Genomic DNA, 19707 nt, shown 5'->3' with positions numbered 1-19707 from the left:
AGTCATCTGACGTCTGAGGTGCTGTCAGCGTCGTTAAATAAACGATAAATATATAAGATTAGCCTACGAAGTCTAGCACCATCAAAGCGAGGCTTTGCAAGCCGTAGAAAGTCTCCTTACCGCCCTTGAAACTGACTTTTCATACGTTCTTGTACGGCTAACACAGCATAACATTACATAGTACAGAAATCACAATTTATTTTCATGTGACCGAGAAAATGGAAGCGACCACACACAAAGGCTTGTTGGACGTGACGTGTTACTCCTGTGTGCACACACTATTAGCATAAACAACGCAGTTTGTTCCTAAACATCATGTCTGCAAACTGAGATACAGCAACGTAACAAATTGCGTCCGTTTTAAATTAGACCGTAAAAGAAAAACTTACCCTCAACTATGATCACGAGCGTGGGAAAACAGTTCACGATTTTCATGCAAGAATGATACATAAAGATTTCCATAAATTAATACAAAAATAATAAATAACTGATTAATATGCACCACCACAACGCGTCAGAATTGCGTTAGCATATGAATAGAACTAGATTTTGATGCCAATATTCCTCGCGAAAACCTCACTATATCCAGAAGTGATGGCCACGGTGGTCCAGCGGTTAGAACGCTGGCCTTGCAATCCTGGGGTCTCGGGTTCGATTCCCGGCGGTGCCCGAATTTATAACTTGTGTTGGGCAAGGCCGTGGTCTAGGCAACACGGAGTTTTCCTCCGTGGCATCCCAACAATTACTCCATTCACACACAGAAGAAGGCAATGGCAAACCACTTCTGGATCATCTGCCAAGAACGTATATGAACAGGTCCCAGTCCGAGAAAAGGATGGAAGGATCCTGTTCATATGGACCTGACCTGTCCTCAGACAGAACACTAATAATAATAATCCAGAAGTAGTTTTAGACGCGAGAAACGGAAAGCCTATTTCACAATGAGCCGACGATTCTGACATTTTACTTGAGAAATCCCGAACGCCACATATCACCATTAATAACCACTCACCTACTTTGACACTTTCCTGACTGCCTGACTGCATTCTCTGTCTTAAGAAATAAAATCATCGTGTTGACTCTCCTGCCTGCCAGCCAATAGGAAGCACGCATTTTACGGGAACCGATACGGGCACTGTTAATTGTAAACGGACTGTAAAAATGTTAGTAAATGCAGACAACGCATAGTCCCCCCCCCCCAAAAAAAAAAAAAAAACTCTCCAGAGGTCGCCATAATGTTACCTTTCACCTTGGTAAGTGGTAAGTGATTCCTCGGCCGGGGATTCCCCACCCAATTTCTTCCTAGCGCAGAAATGCATATAGGCCTTCACGTAAAGTGTCTGCTTAGCTAAAACTAGAATTTGTCGTCAGATACCAGTAAAATTCCTTGATACAAGAATTTCGTGAAGAATTTTGTTCTGCAATCTTCGAGTTACATCGCAAAGCTGACAGGTGTAATCTATAATCTTTAAGTTCCGAACGTGCTTTTAGAAGAAGAGACAATATAAAACGACGAGGTAAACATGGTAACAGAAAGAAAGGAAAAAAAGAAAGAAACAGGAAATGCTGACAATGACCGACAATGAAGACAAGTGAAATCAAGTTCAGGTCTGCGCAAGTGGGCGTTGCGGGTGGAGGGGCTCTGGGGGCGACAGAGAAACTCGCGGCAGATGATGGTCGCCCACAGACAGAATATGAAATCGTATCCCGCATTGAGCAACGAGTGGATGTGCAATTCGTAAGTGACGTCCTGCTGATCTGTTGATCGTTCCAACACGGTAAGCAAATACAAGTACCAACTTACACGCACAGCCAGAGAACTTTGCATCTTGGTTAACTGCGTTTTATTTGCATGAAATTGAGGAAAAATTGGGGGGGGGGGGGGGGTGAAATCCTGTCCGTCCGTGTTTACATGTTTCACGTCGGCCCAATGACCAGTTCTTCGTGTCAGTGCAATATCTTTCTAATAATATTACACACGCGCATGCTTACGCAGAAGCCGACAACATTTGCGTTAATTGGTCGCTTTTGATTCAGATACATATGTTTTCGTCTACAATTTACCTTCATTGAAGCGGATATACTGACTTTAGAATCGTGTATAAAGGCCGGGTTTTTGTTTTGGTTATTCTCAAAAATTTCAGTTGTATTATTACAACTTCTTTTCTCAGCTATGATCAAAGACTTAGCCTACTTATAGTTTGGGTTTGCCATTTTTTTTTTATTTTCAGGGCCCCTTGGGAAAGAATCAAAGTGAAACAACCCCCGCCATGACACTGATGATATTCCTCTTGGCCGCGTGCAGTTTCAGGTCACATTGCAGCGGAAATAAAGTGGACAAGCGACTAACGTACGGCAGTGCCGGGTATGTGAGATATTATATAACAGCATTTCTTATTGATAAAATCTGGTGTTTGAATGGCAAATCTGTGAGGTTAATTAAAAACTGCGTTGCCTCGACTAAACCGCTCGGTTTTCGTTCAGGTCGCTCTCGAGGCCGTCAGCATCCAGCATCATTCAGCAGTTCCCAGCCGGAGGCCTCATCCCACATCTTTCACATTACATTCCACAATTCCAACATCTGTTCCCTGACAGACTCATTCCCGGCACCTTCTCCGGTGGAGAGTTACTGGGACAACCGGGAAACTTCCCACTTGGATCTCCGGTTTCGGATCAGTTTCCAGGGGGTCAGCGTCCATTTGGAAGTGCCCTGACTTCCATAGCGACGTACGACGACTTGAAATGCGTACCCAGACTGCTGTGCGAAACAGCGGCAGGGGGGAGACCCGGTCACCCTGGCAGCAAGCAGCAAGACTTGGTGTTGCCACCCATCAGCACCGACACCCTCATGTCGTAAGTAATTCAATGCATAGTCTCACCCGTGTCGAGGAAACCACGTCATGTGAAATGCCTGGGAACATCGGTCACTGACTGACTACGGTCTGGACAACCGGGGTTCGATCCCCGACAGCCGGAGGGTTTTTCCTCCAGCCTCTGCATCCACACAGCTTCTGGGGCCCAACCAACCTCCTATCCAATGGGTAATGAGGTCTTTTCCCGGAGATAAAGCGAGGCCGGGGAGTGAAGCTGATAATTCACCCTAACTACTTTCGAGGTTATGAATGAGTAGGAGCTATACCACCCTCCCCCAAGTGCCTACATGGCGTACAGTGGGGAAGTTTTACTTTTTATATAAGAAGCATCAATCATTTCACGTACGTACGAGAGAAATAATGGCACACAGTACATGCCGAAACATGTAGCCCTTGATAATTGGAGTTCCAGGTTGTAATAAGTTGCCTTGGGTTGTAAAAGTAAACATTTATAACCTAGTTAGCAGTCTAGATACATACATTACAACGGCATACTACTAGTGAGAGAAAAGGCCCACGGTCTATAAACATTTAACACGACATATATTAGAAAGTATGTGACTTCATATGTAAATTCACGTTCCTCTTGAAGAATCAAACCCGGGAAAATTATAGAAAATTTCCATTACCGAAAATTGTGAGCAGCGGTATCCAAAAGTCTTAGTGTGTTATAGAAAAAATAAATACGTATAATTCCCCACGTAGAATATATATATATATATATATATATGATTGACAACGAATTTCAACGGGCGATCCTGGGATTAATAACTCAGACTTGTAACAAAACCAATGTTCAGAACACTGATCATCGCTTTGCTAAACGGTAGATCCGTTCTGAACATCTTCGATGTGTCACATTGTAAATAGACACACATCACAAACTCCACAATACGAAACAATTCTTCTGCTGGCTTCTCTAGACAGTTCAAGGTTGACTGACTGTTTCTTCCCACCCACAAAACGTCCAGGTTGCTGACGGCACTGAATTTCGGTGACACTTCGCCGTTTACGGTGTTCGGACGCGCAGTTCTACTGGGCATCACCGCACAGGGCGACCCGAAAACTTGCTTCTCAGCCTACCCCAACTGTCCACGAGACCCAGACCGCCTTGTGGACTACCTCAACAATCACAACGGTGGGTTCTTCAGATTCTTCGGCACGCATCAACCATACCAGTCAGGTCGCATCCAAACAGGATTATCGCACTTTACCGCAACGATGCGACCTCTAGAAGACCTCAAAGGAAATCGGCCTCTTCTGTTCCCGTATCAGATCACCGGCTTGAAACCACCGTTGCCTCCTCATCGCGACCAAGGCTTCTTGAACTGTGAGTCATCACCAGCCAGACTGTCCTTAGTGTTCCCTTGCAACGCGAACAACAGGAAATCAAAAGGGTTCAACTTCTTCAATCGAAATGGTACAGAAAATTCAACAGTATATTTCCCACGTGGTGAAGACTCGAACCCCGGTCTTCATATCGAAAGACCACCTAAAAAACAGACTAAACCAAGCGTACCCATGACGTTTCCGGACAAAACAGGAACTGGAGATCTCAAATTGGACAACAACGATATAACAGGGGCTGTTGTTAGTAGCAATTCGCCATTTTCAGATTTCGGAAGTCACGACGACGAATCTGTCGGTTTCACGTCTAGCCGAAAAGACGCGCTCAAGTTCCCACAGAACAGGGATCAGAGGGGGAAAATGAAGTTTCCGAAAATATACGGCGACAATTCATCGGACGATAACAGGAACGGAAGACAAGTTTCGTCTTTCAAGTTCCCGGTAACGGACGCTGGGGTCCCGGCGTACAGAAGTCAGAAATAAACCCAGTTGTTTCGATAAAACCAGAAACTATTTCATGCTGCAAGAACGCGAGCCTTAATTTTTTGAGTTTGTCCGGCTAAACCAATCATCGCCAGTCACCCTTTCTGAACACCTTCTTTCGAGTGTGCATCAAGTTGTTAAGTCCTACTTTTCAGACGCTGGACTTAGGACACTGAACTATTGAACTGTACAATGAGGCATCTAACTGTCAGTAAAAGCTCTACTTATAATTAACGCTAACATCTACCGCGCTATATGTTTAACATTAAAAGGCATAAGAATTGCAACAAATGTAGCAACATCTCAGTCTTTTGGATCTGTCTCTCAATGCGCAAGTAGCCATTCAAACACCGTCTTATGTCATTCTAACTTTAGTCCCACCTTAAAAGCAGACTACATTTAGGGCGGTATCGCACTAGGATGCCAACGGGAGGCCATGGCTCAGCTGCCAGCATCTCGGCCAAACTCAATGCATTAATTTAGTAGTCATATATCGCACCTGGCATCCGTCTGGCATCGCTGCCAACCAAGATGCCAAGTTCAATTGCTACTGGCATCGCTGCCACGGCCAAGGCCAAATCAACATCACATGACAGTCTGGCCAGTCCATTGACGTCCGTGCGTGAATGTGCTTGTGTGTATTTCTGTTTCTTCCAAACATGGATAATTTCGACACCGAAAGATTGATAATTGAAATTCAGTCCCGACCATGGGATTCATCTGCTATTGAATACGCAAACCGGGACTTGAAAAAAAGAAACTGGGAAGAACTTGTGGAAATATTTGGGGATTTATTTACAGTAGAAAAGAAAGAATTAGCTAAGAAGTGTTTCTATGGCTTTATTTGTGGGGCCGCTTTCCAATATGGCAACTTGATTTATAAGTTTTTTTGTTTAGCAATCTATATATCTATCTATATATCACAAATAATGTGAATTAAGAAGAAACCTGCTTTTATAATGTTTTATTAAATAAAATTTGTTCATGTAATATTACATGTGATTTGCAAGAACTGAAATATTTCAAATTCAATAATGGTATGGACGTGCAAAGTGTGTGAATTGAGAATTTTTTTTACTTATTTCTTTGTTACAGAATTGAAATTCACTTCCAGGTATGTAGTTTTGATAAAGGTAAATCTCATTTTCTCAAAAGTGATAAAAGTGGACATTTCTCCTTGCTAATAGCCCTTCATTTCGTGATCTCATAATGTCGATCCATCTGTTCGCTCGACTGGCGTCGAAAGCTGGCAGCTTGTCTGGCGTCTTTTTCTGGCAGCTGGACGCCATGGCATCGCTGTTGGTATCGCTGCCATGGCATCCTAGTGCGATACCGCCCTTAGCTTTTAGACCTACATAAGTACCCGTTGTATGAAGCAAGACGGATCTGATATCAGACGAACTCATGGTTACAGTTCCCGCAATTTAAAACAAAGTATTATTAAAATCTGACACATGAATTGACAAATAGTATTACAGCAAATTCTAACGATTTAAACTCATATTAAACAAATGCTTAATTCAGGTGACTTTTGGTTTTGTAACTTAAAATGTAATTTGTTAATTCTGAAATAAAACTGTCTGAGATTTTGTACATATTTTCTATACTGAAACTGTAATGTCACTTGCCACGTGAATCAAGAGATAAATGTTCCTACCACTAAAAATGCCCTAACTCAGAGCCAAACCTAACCCTGAAGCCTGAAACTCGTCCAAATAATATTTAAGCATTTAGTCCGTACCTCAAAGAAAACACAACACTTCACCGTTACAACGATCAGCTGGTCAATGCTATTTAGGGAAATAATAGCTGTTTATTTTCAGAATAATACGAAACCATTAATACACGCTGTGGGCAAAGTAAAGAGTTTCTGAACGTTAAAACCTTTGGTAAATTATGTTACCAGTAGGTTTCACACTGTTAAACAATCAAATAATTAATCAATAATTAGTCTATTAAAACTCCCAACTCCGTATTTCAGATTACCAAGATACATGATGAGAATCATTTCGTCAAATCAGGAAGATATAGCGTTATGAATAGCACCGGAAACTGGCCAAAGAGTATCAGTAACACTAAAAGAAGACAGTCGCGAGGTGCCGAAATTAACCGCCAGAGGGTGGTCATTTCGGATGAGAGATTGTGGCGATTCAGTTGATGGAATTGCTCGTGAGGGTGTAACAATAACACGTGACAGCGGGGGAGGAAACATCCCCCATCTGCAATAACAGTAAGCAACTTCACAGGAAGTTATTTACCACAAGATGTCCAGGAATTAAGGGAAAGCTAGGAAAAATATGGGCTCTGAGGTCACGTTCAATATGGAATAGAAATACGAGGGTCTCTCCACTCCGAAGAACAGTAATTTATCTGTTTTGAACACTAAATTCATAAAATCCGAATCACCGAGATCATCAGGGTGCCTAAATATCTGTCAGTAATGTACTTGATCATGAGGGGGAAACGACCTGGGTTCAGTCCTCGAACGAGACAGTCACGTGTTGTCATAATGGATGGACACTGCTGATAACAACACGACTGTCTTCTGGGTTGTTAGAGCATGTTGTATGGTATACGTTTGCCTACGGTTCACGAGAGTGATGAAGGAAGTATCACCTCTGAAACGTCGGTGAATTTCTACCAGACTACATGGCGCAACAACCCAGAAGACAGAACCTCAAATCTGAAATAACACTAGCGCCGAGTGTCGTGAGATCCTGTACGGTAAAATATTTTGAAAAAAGAAAATATATATATGCAGTTTTTGGTGAGAATACACCAAAATAGCGATCATGCGACCGCATTTAGATTTGGGTTTGACAGCCACAACTAACGAATCATGAGGGTCAGGACTGTGAAATTTGGTACGAAGATAGATTACGAACATTTCTATCAAATGTTTACGTAACTACGGCGAGAAAATGCGAGGTTATATTTTACAGATTTATCGAAGGCTAATCCTGAAAACCGGCAGTCTGTGTTGAAAATTATACTTAACAACGGATAAAAATATCATCTAATTACAGCTCTGACTAACCTCACTGTAAGGCCAGAGGCTAAGATATCTGACGTGGACAGACAAGGAGTCATAAATTATTTAACTTGTATTTTAATAATAATTATTTGCAACAAAAGTGCCCGATCAATGTCAACAAGCTAAGTTGATTTTTTAAACCTCAATAATAACAGTCTCAGACGATTTTATGAAAACTCATTTTATGCTATCCCCTGCGTGAAAATCATCAGACGTAAGGCACCAGATATATTATGCACCCTGTACATAAGCTGTAATGCCCTCCTGAAGGTTTCCCGCGCTCCACTCGGGATATAAACCTATGATTATTTCCACCAAATTTTGACATGGATTCCTTTTTGTATGTGACCCGAGGGTATGAACGCAGAAGGGGGGAGGGGGAGAAGTGTCTGATCTCTAGGGAGACGCAGGATTTCCAGACAAGTAGGATCACTTTCCTAAGTAACACCATCGATTGGAGCAGGAAATGGACGTCAACAATCACAGGGACTGCCACGCCTTCTGTGACAACAATACCGACAGATTATAGCGGGCTGTGGACAGATCGAGGGGGCTGTGGAATGAAATAAAAATATCGCCACGCGGCCAGCGGCTGGAGGCTGTGATTTCGAGATTCGTGTCTGCGGTGTTCTGATTGCTGTAATTGTAGGATGTCACGTGAACATGTTATGTGACCGTAACAAGGGATTTGTGGTCTACAGAATTTAAAATATTTAGGGTGGAAATAGAATCGGGGGAAGATGGTAAAAACAAACTTTTAATTTTTTGAGTCCACAACGAAACTCTCAGTCTGCTACTGACATAACAGTTGCACTTGTTGGTGTTGTCAGGTTTTATTTTATTTGTGGTACTTAGTCACGGAATTAATTATATCGGTACGTGTGTATGATAAGCCGTTCGGCGTTTCAGTGTTATTTATAAGCTTATACATTAGTCGTTGACATTTTAAGTGATGAAAAACACATATCTTTAAACATCGCACATGTCTGCTGTTTACATGTTTGCCGTTTAACAGATTCGGTAAAGCAAAGAATCACCCATAATTTCACCCTGAAGACGGAAAAAGTGTTTCCCTCCGAAACGTCGATAACCTCCTACAAGACCAAGACGTTAGATCAGAGGAGACCTGAAATATTAGTAATTTCACAGATTAGGCAAAGCAAAGCGTCCTCTATAATCTCGCCCTAAAGATGGAGATACCGTGTCCCTCAAAAAAAAATAACACTCCGTTAGATTTCAGAAGAAAACGATGAGTAAGTTCATCGCCTGAGAATCTCAAATCTGATACAGGTATTTAGGCTATGCATCTTCTATAATATAAAAGTCATTTAATTAAGTGTAAAATAGAAATAAATAGGTATTTTTAAAAAAAAACCGCCATGGAAAGGAGTAATATTTAATATCTTAGCCTGTTTTATTTCGACGATAAATGTATAAAAAAAAGGACCGGTCTCTTCTTTCCAAAATATTTATTTTATATACAAAAAGTACTTTTTAATATCATACCGGATATTTTAAGAACAGCCCTCCCGCAATACGGTTGTTAAATAGGTCACTTTTACACGCATGACTCTTTTCCTTTGATCGAAAGAACAAATACGAAAATATTCTCCTTCTTCATTTATTTCTTAAGATAAAACTGCAAAGAGAGAGAAACAACGTCTTCCCCCCATTAATACCCAGCAACACAAGAACTATATTTCCTCTTCGCGGAGGGATTTGTATCGAAGTTGAAACAAAAGACTGTGGTAGAACGTCGTCCGTGAAATAGCTACGCGTTTCGAACCACTTTGATGTTTGTCAGGGGGAGGGGGGGGGGGAGCTGTCAGTATGGCACTATTGTTTGAGGATTTGGCCGAGCGGGGGTGGCAGGTTCATCAAACGCGGTTTTTAAGGGGGTGGCATTCACACCCTCTGCAAACACCGCACGGTATATGAGTTTAATACTGACTGCCTCCGTCAGCTCAAAATGTGTGGAGACTTGTCACCCAGTCCACTTGCTACTTGCAGGCTGAGAGCAGCTTTAGGATTTGTGGCGTTCGAAACGGCAGGATCGGATTACACACCCACAACAGCCACAAAGTGAATCACTTACACAGATGGTACTTATGTAGGTACAAATGTGGTACACGCATTTCTGTTTCATTTCTCAGATCCTATAGAGCGCGTATTAAAGCCGCTTTGTCAGAACGTCTATGGCAAGCTAATAACTAGAGAATAGTATTTTGAATTATTTATCATTTTGAAGCTTTATATAATTATATACACCTGAGGATGGTTCTTTTAGGAACTGAAACATGAAAAATGATGGTCTAATGTAAATCGAATATTTCGATAAAGAACATCATTTAATAATATTTTAAATATTTTAAATGTTAATTATTGTAATATTTTAATATTTAATAAGAATTTATTGTGATTAGACGGACAAGATTTAAATATATATACTTATTATATCACAATATGACGCAACTTTACCATCTTATAACTAGAGAAGGTTAGGTTTCATAAAATTTGGAACTGGGGATTCGTTGTCGTTGACACAATCCAAGTTTGGTCAAAATCGTATAAAAATAAGTGAAAGATTAAAGAAACATTGGCAGACGCGCGGGACAGCTGTTACGCCATGCATTTGCTAATTTGTTTACAATTATAATTTTACTCGCTACTACGTAAGAATACTGTTTTGTCAAGAAAATGCTCGAAAACGGTTCGATCTATAAATTAAAATTAAATTTAAAACGGCCTGATTTTTTCTTTGTACAAGTCCCAAGTGTGAAATCGTATAAAAACCTGTTTATCCGTTCTTGAACTGATGCATTCCTACAGACAGACAATCAGACGGTCGTATGGATGAGGGATACTTTTCAGCTGCAACAGGTCGTGCGCCTTACGCCACTTTCGACGGCAGCGACACAGAATATATGAGTAATAAAATCTGGAAAAAGCAAATGTGCAGTGAATTCTTGTCTGTCTGCTCAAAGGGACTAACACGGACTAGTGTATATTTTAACAGCCATAAGTTGAGGTAAAAAAGAGCGAACAGTCGCCGAACTCTCTTCGCCTGTTTCAGGGGTCTCCAAAGTATGGTCACTGTGCGTATTATAATTCGTGATTAGATAGACCAGTAACCTCGCGGATGGATATATGTATAGCAAATGATCACGAACCAACCAACCAACCAACATTTTCCTTGTGTACAGATAGATGATGGCCACGGTGGTCTAGCGGTTAGAACGCTGGCCTTGTTAATCCTGGGGTCTCGGGTTCGATACCCGTCGGTGCCCGAATTTATAACTTGTGTTAGGCAAGGCCGTGGTCTAGGCAACACGGAGTTTTCCTCCGTGGCATCCCAACAATTACTCCATTCACACACAGAAGAAGGCAATGGCAAACCACTTCTGGATCATCTGCCAAGAACGTATATGAACAGGTCCCAGTCCGAGAAAAGGATGGAAGGATCCTGTTCATATGGACCTGTCGTCAGACTGAACACTAAATAATAATAAGATGAGGTGGTCTAGCGGTTAGAACGCTGGCCTTGTAATCCTGGGGGTCTCGGGTTCGATTCCCGGCGGTGCCCGAATTTATAACTTGTGTTGGGCAAGGCCGTGGTCTAGGCAACACGGAGTTTTCCTCCGTGGCATCCCAACAATTACTCCATTCACACACAGAAGAAGGCAATGGCAAACCACTTCTGGATCATCTGCCAAGAACGTATATGAACAGGTCCCAGTCCGAGAAAAGGATGGAAGGATCCTGTTCATATGGACCTGTCGTCAGACAGAACACTACAAATAAATAATAAATAACAGATAGATGTTCTGGACTCTGCCCATCGTCAAAGTGTTTCAAACACAAAGCTTCGGGAATTTGCTCCATTTTCCTCGTCTGTTGATGCGATAAGATGGAAAGTCACACCCAGGTGGTCCCTGTGTACCGCCAGTCCTCAGCCCCGGACATAAGTGTGTTTCAAAATGATCATTTCCGAAACGTCCGCCGATAAATTAAAGCCAGCAGATCCGGGATCAAACCTCGCAGAACGTTGGACGTCATCTGACGTCTCGGCAAATACGAAATTTGCCGTGTGTCTTTTCTGAACAACCCGTTCTGCTTGGCACTTACGTTGTGACATGCTGACGTCACAGTCTAGGTACTGAAACAAGGTGAACTAACATATGTGGGGCGGAGACTGGACGTCAGTCAACGCACAGAACTTGACGACAATATTCTGCTGGATGGAGTATCGACCAGACAGATCTTTTGATGTGTCTAGATGCGTGAAATGTATGGTAATTAAGGGCCCACTTGTGGGGGTGGCAAGGGAAAACCCCCCCACAAAAAAAAACTGCAAGAAGAGGGTGTGGCCAGAACTGACACGTATATCACTCGTTCAAACAACACCTTCCCCGAGTCTCCCTGCAAGAACGGTATATGTCGCCACACACTCGATAAATTCGTAGTGATGATAGATATTTGCATTTGGGTCGAACTCTGATCGGATTATTGGTTATTCTGACGTCCTTTGTGGTTTTCCTCTGAATATCCGAGACTGTGCTTTAAAATTGGTTACGACAGCGTTCTTTCGTATCCTCACCTTCAAACCATAGGCAAACCCATCTTCCCGTCACATTTAAAGCTATATAACCCCTGCATATCCGTCTTTACGCGAACGCAATGATACCTTATACTTTGCCCTACAAAGAATTTATCGTAATTAAAGCTTAATTAACTACGAACATATGTCACTCTTGCGCTGAGGTGCTGGTACTTGTGAGTGCCTGGGACTCGCTGCGAGTGACAGTGTGACAGCAATTGTTTCGGCTGTCACTGAGTGGCTGCCACCCCCGGGCTAAGACACGGTACTCGTCGTCCCAATCCGTCATCACAGAGCACGGAAAATTACATTTTTATACCCATGTAACCCAGGACAGAGGGTGAAGCACGAAAGCTTTAATTTTTAAACTGGATGTATTTGTGTCAGGATATTTTCAAGACACATGCATTGAAACCTGAATATTGATCAGTGTACTTATGGATTATAGGTGGGGGGGGGGGGGGGGAAGAGCTTGTCTTTCCGTCCGTGAGGCTTTAAACAAAGAGACGTATAGCGCACTTCAATCGAGTACAATCTGTCCTCTTCTCCAAAATTCCTTAACACTAATTTATTATTCCGAAAATGTAACATTAGTGTCACAAAGCGGTCAGAAATCATTTTCTCTCACATTCTGTTAGACAATAAGCATAATAAAACGTCATAAAAAAATTACGCGTCTTAAAAGTAATTCTGAATTTTATGTTATATATATACAATTGTTAATGAACATTTCTTCAGAAAAATCTCATCGTGTATGTTAAGAGACCAGATTAAAGAAACTGCACGCACCACAGTCTATCCTACGAAGCTTACAGTCGCTCATCTAGACAAGACATTCTCTGCTTTCACGGAATCCAAAGCTTCAAAATCGTGAATCCATTCCACATCCCCGAACTGTGCAAATCATACATTTAAATATTTCCCTCCTATCCATGCCTAGGTCTTCCAAGTAGCTTTTTCCTTCGGGGTATTCCTACCAAAATTATGTAGCCATTTTTCACGTCTCCGAAGCGACCAATCAGCTTCGTCCACAGCATCCTTTTTTGATATAATAAGCATCGGTAATAATATTTCATAGTATTTTAAGGTTCTCACGCCGGCAACAGTGAAGATGACTGTCTTCTGGGTTGTAGCGCCGTGTAGTCTCCATTATCAGCACTCATCGCCCTGATAATGGAAGCAGCAAGTCCCTCTGAAACTTCGGTAAGCTTCTACCCAGACTAAACGGCGCTACAACTCTGAAGGCAGCCATCTTCGATAGAAGAGATTAATTATGAAGCTATTCGTTGTGTAGTGGTAACTGTATGCACCGCCTGTTTCAACGATCACCATCTCTACATTCTTCCCACAGAGTGTATTTACGTGATTCTTGAACAAACAGAGATTATTTCCCTAAACAGCACGACCGACTTCAAAGCAAATCTGCCAATCACTGAACCGCGTGTGACCTTCGGTGGGAGAACAGCAAACACAAAGTCTGCATTCCCCTTAGAGGACAGCAACCTGCAAAACCGCACCTTGTCACACGATTCTATTAATATGACGATATGACAGGAGATATTTCTTTGTCAGTAGCAGATGACAAACACACCACGGTGGTCTAGCGGTTAGAACGCTGGCCTTGTAATCCTGGGGTCTCGGGTTCGATTCCCGGCGGTGCCCGAATTTATAACATGTGTTGGGCAAGGCCGTGGTCTAGGCAACACGGAGTTTTCCTCCGTGGCATCCCAACAATTACTCCATTCACACACAGAAGAAGGCAATGGCAAACCACTTCTGGATCATCTGCCAAGAACGTATATGAACAGGTCCCAGTCCGAGAAAAGGATGGAAGGATCCTGTTCATATGGACCTGTCGTCAGACAGAACACTAAATAAATAAAATAAAGCAGATGACATTCCATTGGCACCACTTAGCTTCTCGTTGCATTCTTCGACCAGCAAATCGAAACCAAGAAATGAGAGAAATTGCCTCAACTCTGAATATTCATTTCTGAACACTGCTCAAGGCAAAAATTCTTTGTATTAATCCCCTTCGGTTTCTAGGTCTATTTTCTTTTAAAAATCTGGGATCGTGATGAACTCAAGAGACGAATGCATTCAGAAAAATGTTAACTTTCATTTTAAAGGAACTCAGTTTTAAATTCTGTCGTCCTTTATGGCTTCAGACAAAGGAAGACGCGACAAGCAAAGACTGAGAGTTATTCACTTACACCTAAGAAATAACGCAAGCAATTAGCTACTTTAAAACAAGGAAAATGTTCTTATTCCAAACAGATTGATTTGTTGTTGACTGGAGAAAATTACACGATAAAGAAATTCGCAACTGCATGGAGCGGATTCCGTTTTGAGACGCTGAATGTCAGTAACCTTCTACCAGACTACAAGGCACAACATCCAGAAGACTGCCTCTTTCCTTATGAAGTAAATTAAATGTGAAAGTTCCTTCTCGGCGACCAAAGCCAGATTACTGCCAAATGCGCCAACAAAATACCTATCGATACTGTCACAATTTAATTTAATTTTTTTTTTAATCGCATGAATGGCGTACTCATGCAGTCAAGCACGTGTGAACACCCGGCAGCAACATCGATAATACGCCATACACCTACACAGATATACCAGGATCGAACACCGATAAAATAACGATGACTTGAAATTTCCTTGGTTTACAACAGCATCTCCTGTAAAGTAACGGAACAATTAGTACCTTATAAACTCTTCCAGTTCCTTTGACCACAATAGATGACTCAAACTCTTAAAATCAACATCATTCAATTTATCGTCTCAGAATCTGATCTACCGTCCCATCTGCAATGAACGTCAGTGTAACACATAACACGGCTCATATAAATTGCGTATTGTTTTATCACAGCTGTAAAACAATAGAAGAACGAATACTGACGTAAGCAAACAGTTGACTGTTCGTTTGCTCAGTTATCACAATCTGTTTCCTTTCATTCAGAACAGCGAATGTGTTGCAACATACAACAGCGGTCCTCAAAACGAGCTTTCGTCCTTTCTATAAATAAAAAAAATAAAAAATGTGGCTCAGATGGTGCAGAAACATTTTTCAAAAGCTGATAACCGCTCTCAAAAAATTCTCCGTCCTTTAACATAACCCGCCACTCCACCCAAACCTCGCCCAAATAAACCCAATTAACACACGTTCATTTTATTCACTCTAAGGTGAAAAAGTGAAATTGGGTTGAAATAGGAACAATCCCATCTCCATGCAAACAAATGAAATTTCGAGTGAAAGATGTTAATTTCATGACATCAATTACGAATGTGCATTAATACTGATTGTGTCTATAGAACCCAGACAGTTCATCGAGCATAATGACCCCCAGGAGGGCAGTTTCCCCTTCTGCACAAGGTCCATATCTCCTCAGCCTCCTGTCCACACTGATCTCCATCCAATACAGAGATCAAGAATGTTATTACTATTATTATTTTCTAATGACAAGTAAATTGATTTTATATCATTGACCTAAATACAACCTCTAGACAGAATTTTTAAAATCTCCAAAATAAGACAAAGAGATGAAACATAATATTGACTCATAAGGTTCCTCGTTTCCCAGTATCTATCACATTCTATCGTTTTGGACAGAGCTGGGCAGTGCTGGAGATGATCCCTATTCATAGCTTCTTGGAGGCCACACAAATGACACGACAGGTCTGGTAGAATGCCAGAGCGGTGAAGGTGATATGCTAGGCATGTGTGGAGCTATACCTCAATTCCCACACACACACACACACGTCTGCAAAGTCTGGTGCTTAATTAAGCATCGGGGACAATTATTAAGTTTAAGGTTTACATGCGTCATGTTTGTGTTTTATGATTAAAATATATAATAAAATTCAGGTCAATACATAAACTTTATTTAGATGTTAAAATTTAAAATTTAAATGTTAAAATTTAAAATTTAAATTTGCGCCATTCATCACTATAACGATGTTACAATAGAGCGCCTCAAAACGGACGAATATATTGAAAGACATGCATTATAATATAAAGTAGTTTTAAAAGACAACACCTGAAGATGATGCTTTGCATCGAAACATGTAGTGAAGTGAATGAAGGCGCTCTATTGTAACATCGTTATAGTGATGAATGGCGCAAATTTAAATTTTAAATTTTAACATTTAAATTTTAAATTTTAACATCTAAATAAAGTTTGTGTATTGACCTGAATTTTATTATATATTTTAATCGGGGACAACTTAACTTTTCCTTCTTACATCTGTAATGTATGATCATTCAGAGTCTAAACTTTCACCTGGGCAACAAGGAATATTTTAATAGCCTTCTTGCTTACTGGTTGAACTTATATGAGTCACAAAATTACGTTAATTAACTGTGTATTAAATACCTCTAAATTATTACAAGATAACGCTCCGTAGTCATAGTGACCACAGCGTGACTTGTCTCACGTCGTCGGATTTAAGTTAACTTATGCTGTTATCAAGAAGCTGCTTGCAATTTGTAAATGTCAAACTGATAACAGCTGAACGTCACGTGTATGAGGACATGATTCACGAAGCAGCTACGGCAGACAGCGTGGCAACGATATGGCACTGGAACGTTCTACGTCACCCGGTAATGAATGCATACCAGAGGCCACTTGTTACGATTGTGGGGGGGGGGGAGGGGGAGGACAAAAAACCCCGGAGGAATGACGTGTTAACTAAAATATGGCGTTTAACGCGGCACGCAGACTATTTAATACGAGCAAAATATTTTTATGACTCACTAAGCAAATTCCTTCCAATGAGAGATCAAGATTCTGCCACTAATATGTCTGCGTGTAACTTCTAAATCAGTGGATAAATTTTAATAAACCTCTAAACGAATGTCGTGACATCATAATTTACCCGACCGAGATGAGAAGTTGCCGTACAGAAATTAAGGACATTAATTCCCTGATGTAATACACCATGAAGACGTATGGAGGTGTGAAAGAGAGAATAATCAGTACCGTTATCGGGACTCGAACCAAGGTCATGTAGCCAGTAGCTTGTCACTGCATTCGTATAAAACAACCCGAATGTTTCAGACAAATTAACACAGACTTTATTTGAGTTCAGTGTCCTAAACGCAGAAAGTATTTGGAGTGAAAGTATTTCTGTCATGGCATTTTAAACTGTGACCCTGTGAGACCTTGGAGAAACGTATCGCCTTCGTCCTCAGTTCACGCCACAGTCCTTAAGATTGCCATCGAGATCTGGTGTCCGGATTAAACACAGTCTGCAAAAGCGTCTTTACAACTCTCCGCGCGTCCTCAAAAATCTTTGAGCCAAGAACGCACGCAAAACGAAACCACCCACTCCCGACGTTTCTTGTTGGATTTTAGTTTAAAGCAATAAATGGACACATCTGTAATTTTAAAAGCATAATATGCTACTCCTGTTGGCGTAGTTAGGGGTTGGGATTAGCCCCCATGGGTTCACCCCTTGTCAGCTGAAACGTCTTTGACAACAACAGACGTTGTTTATTTGTACAGAATTTAGTTGAAGTGAACATTTGACCTCGAAAGGGCCAACCAATATAGTCGACTTGTGGCTCTACACAACAAAATGTGAGTTTTTTTTTTTTAAATTTATTTTTCAAAATCGGCTTCAGAAATGAAAACCTGGCCTGGATATTAATACGATTTCACTTTTAGGAACAAGCAACATTTTGGCTGCAAGACGACTGGACCTGAAGTCGGAGGATGTGGCAACACTGATGCGGACCCAAGGTTGGGTTGCGGTGGCGCCGAGCAGTCTGGCTTGGGACAGAGTACAGCTAAGTCCATGAATGTTGCAACAGTTTTCCCGCGAGTCCATAATTACATATTATTAAGACCACAGATGAGAGACTTTGAGCCAAACAATTTTCAATAAAGACCCTGGATTATGCACGAGGTCATTGGTTGGCTTCACGCTCTGGAAAATTTACCCACGAAAAATGACGGAATACCGGGCGGATTCTGGGCGTGTCTGTGACAGAAATCAGCCACGTTGCTCACACAAGCCAATAAGTTGAACAACACTATTAAATAACGCCACGAACTCAATCTCTCACACATTCTGTAGGACTTCGATACACAGAGGTCACATGAATGAGCGAATCAGGTCACAGCTAAAACGTTCTTAAAATTCATCAGTCAAATAATCTGTGGCGATTTCTATGATTACTTTTTCCAGTCAACAAGGCATTTTTGTGTCTTTGGTTATCTTGAATAAATAGCCTCCTTAGACGTCAGTCAAAGGCTTATGTCCAGATAAGATTTGGTTTTATCTTTTGAGCTCGTCGAGTTGAGAACCAAGAGGCAGCGACTAGCTCAAAGTTCGTGTTTTCCGTCCAATAACGCAAAAGGCATTTCAGTTACCCGTTCACTTACACTTATTTCGAATATTTAGTGCAAGCCAGTGCGTTTCACTTTCTTTTCCCAGAGGGTACCCAGGTTCCTTCTCGGGGGTTAAGAGCGGCCAGGGCGTGACGCTATCCTCTCCTCGCCTCTCCCCCCAAGTGACTGAATGGCATGTAGTGGGACCGCTTTGCTTTAATTCACTTTAATTAAATTTAGAGATTATTTTAAGAAGCATTTAAGAAAAAGCATTAATTGATCCAGCATCTCCTGTGCTGTTGTTTAATACATCCATAAATAATTCCATGGAACAGAATTGTTCTTCAGAAGCTAACAGTCGCTAAGTCATTCAAGACGTTGCCAAGTACATCACCTCCTACACAAAAGCCCGCCACTGGCCAGATAAATCTTATGCTCATCCTCCTCACACCCAATTTATTTTCAATCCGTTTTAATATTATCATCATCAGTCTGTCCAACTTAGATTTGTATGTATATTTTTATCTCATCCATGCACACTTCACGTCCTTCATCTTAACACCCACTTTATTTCATCTCCCTTATAAGTTACGTACTTACTAAAGTAAAGTAAGTTGTTGTTCCACAATATGCCATGTACAGTAAAGTTGGACACCTTTCATCCTGTAACTTGGACACCCCTTTATATTAGACACTTCTAATTGGAACCGGCTAATATCCTATAATTTTACATGTCCACAATACCTTATATCTTGGTCACCCCTTTATCCTGGAACTTGGACACCCCTTTTGTTGTAAGTTGGACAGGTTCATGCACTTAACTTCGATGCTTTTCAGGGAAACTTTTTCAGTTACGTATTTCGTTGTTTTGAATTTCTGACTGATGAATGCCTCCTCTCTGGAGGATTATCTTATGGACATTGAACCCATCATTGGAATGCATTGCTGGTGTTAAACTATTCTTTTGCTGAACCCTTAATTGGACTACAGTATTGAAGAAGACACAGTTTTAACTCCATCAGTACTGTGTTTGCA

The 19707-nt window shown here is 41.3% G+C and overlaps 2 protein-coding genes across 6 annotated transcripts in view; one reads left to right on the top strand and one right to left on the bottom strand.

Moving 5' to 3' along the window:
* Positions 1 to 19707, bottom strand: part of LOC110840254 (putative E3 ubiquitin-protein ligase sinah) — a 516698-nt gene that overhangs the window by 256355 nt on the left and 240636 nt on the right. The gene's annotated exons all lie outside the window — the stretch shown is intronic.
* Positions 1709 to 6296, top strand: LOC110833350 (uncharacterized). The gene is made up of 4 exons (XM_022071317.2): positions 1709 to 1778; positions 2232 to 2365; positions 2485 to 2853; positions 3845 to 6296. Exons 2-4 carry the CDS (start codon positions 2271 to 2273, stop codon positions 4701 to 4703), a joined length of 1323 nt encoding a protein of 440 aa, XP_021927009.1. The 5' UTR covers positions 1709 to 1778; positions 2232 to 2270; the 3' UTR covers positions 4704 to 6296.

Source organism: Zootermopsis nevadensis, unplaced genomic scaffold (assembly GCF_977971745.1).
Source record: "Zootermopsis nevadensis isolate Lab colony 2312 unplaced genomic scaffold, Znev_1.0 Znev_ptg000012l, whole genome shotgun sequence".
Lineage (NCBI taxonomy): Eukaryota > Metazoa > Arthropoda > Insecta > Blattodea > Termopsidae > Zootermopsis > Zootermopsis nevadensis.
The sequence above is the reverse complement of the archived record's forward strand: the minus strand, read 5'-3'. Positions and strand labels throughout refer to the sequence as shown.

Bases quoted from the DNA above. Each gene is read 5' to 3' on its own strand.
- LOC110833350 (XM_022071317.2), top strand. From the start codon at position 2,271: ATGACACTGATGATATTCCTCTTGGCCGCGTGCAGTTTCAGGTCACAT. The intron at 2,366-2,484 runs GTATGTGAGATA...GTTTTCGTTCAG, and splicing joins CTAACGTACGGCAGTGCCGG to GTCGCTCTCGAGGCCGTCAG. The intron at 2,854-3,844 runs GTAAGTAATTCA...CAAAACGTCCAG, and splicing joins AGCACCGACACCCTCATGTC to GTTGCTGACGGCACTGAATT.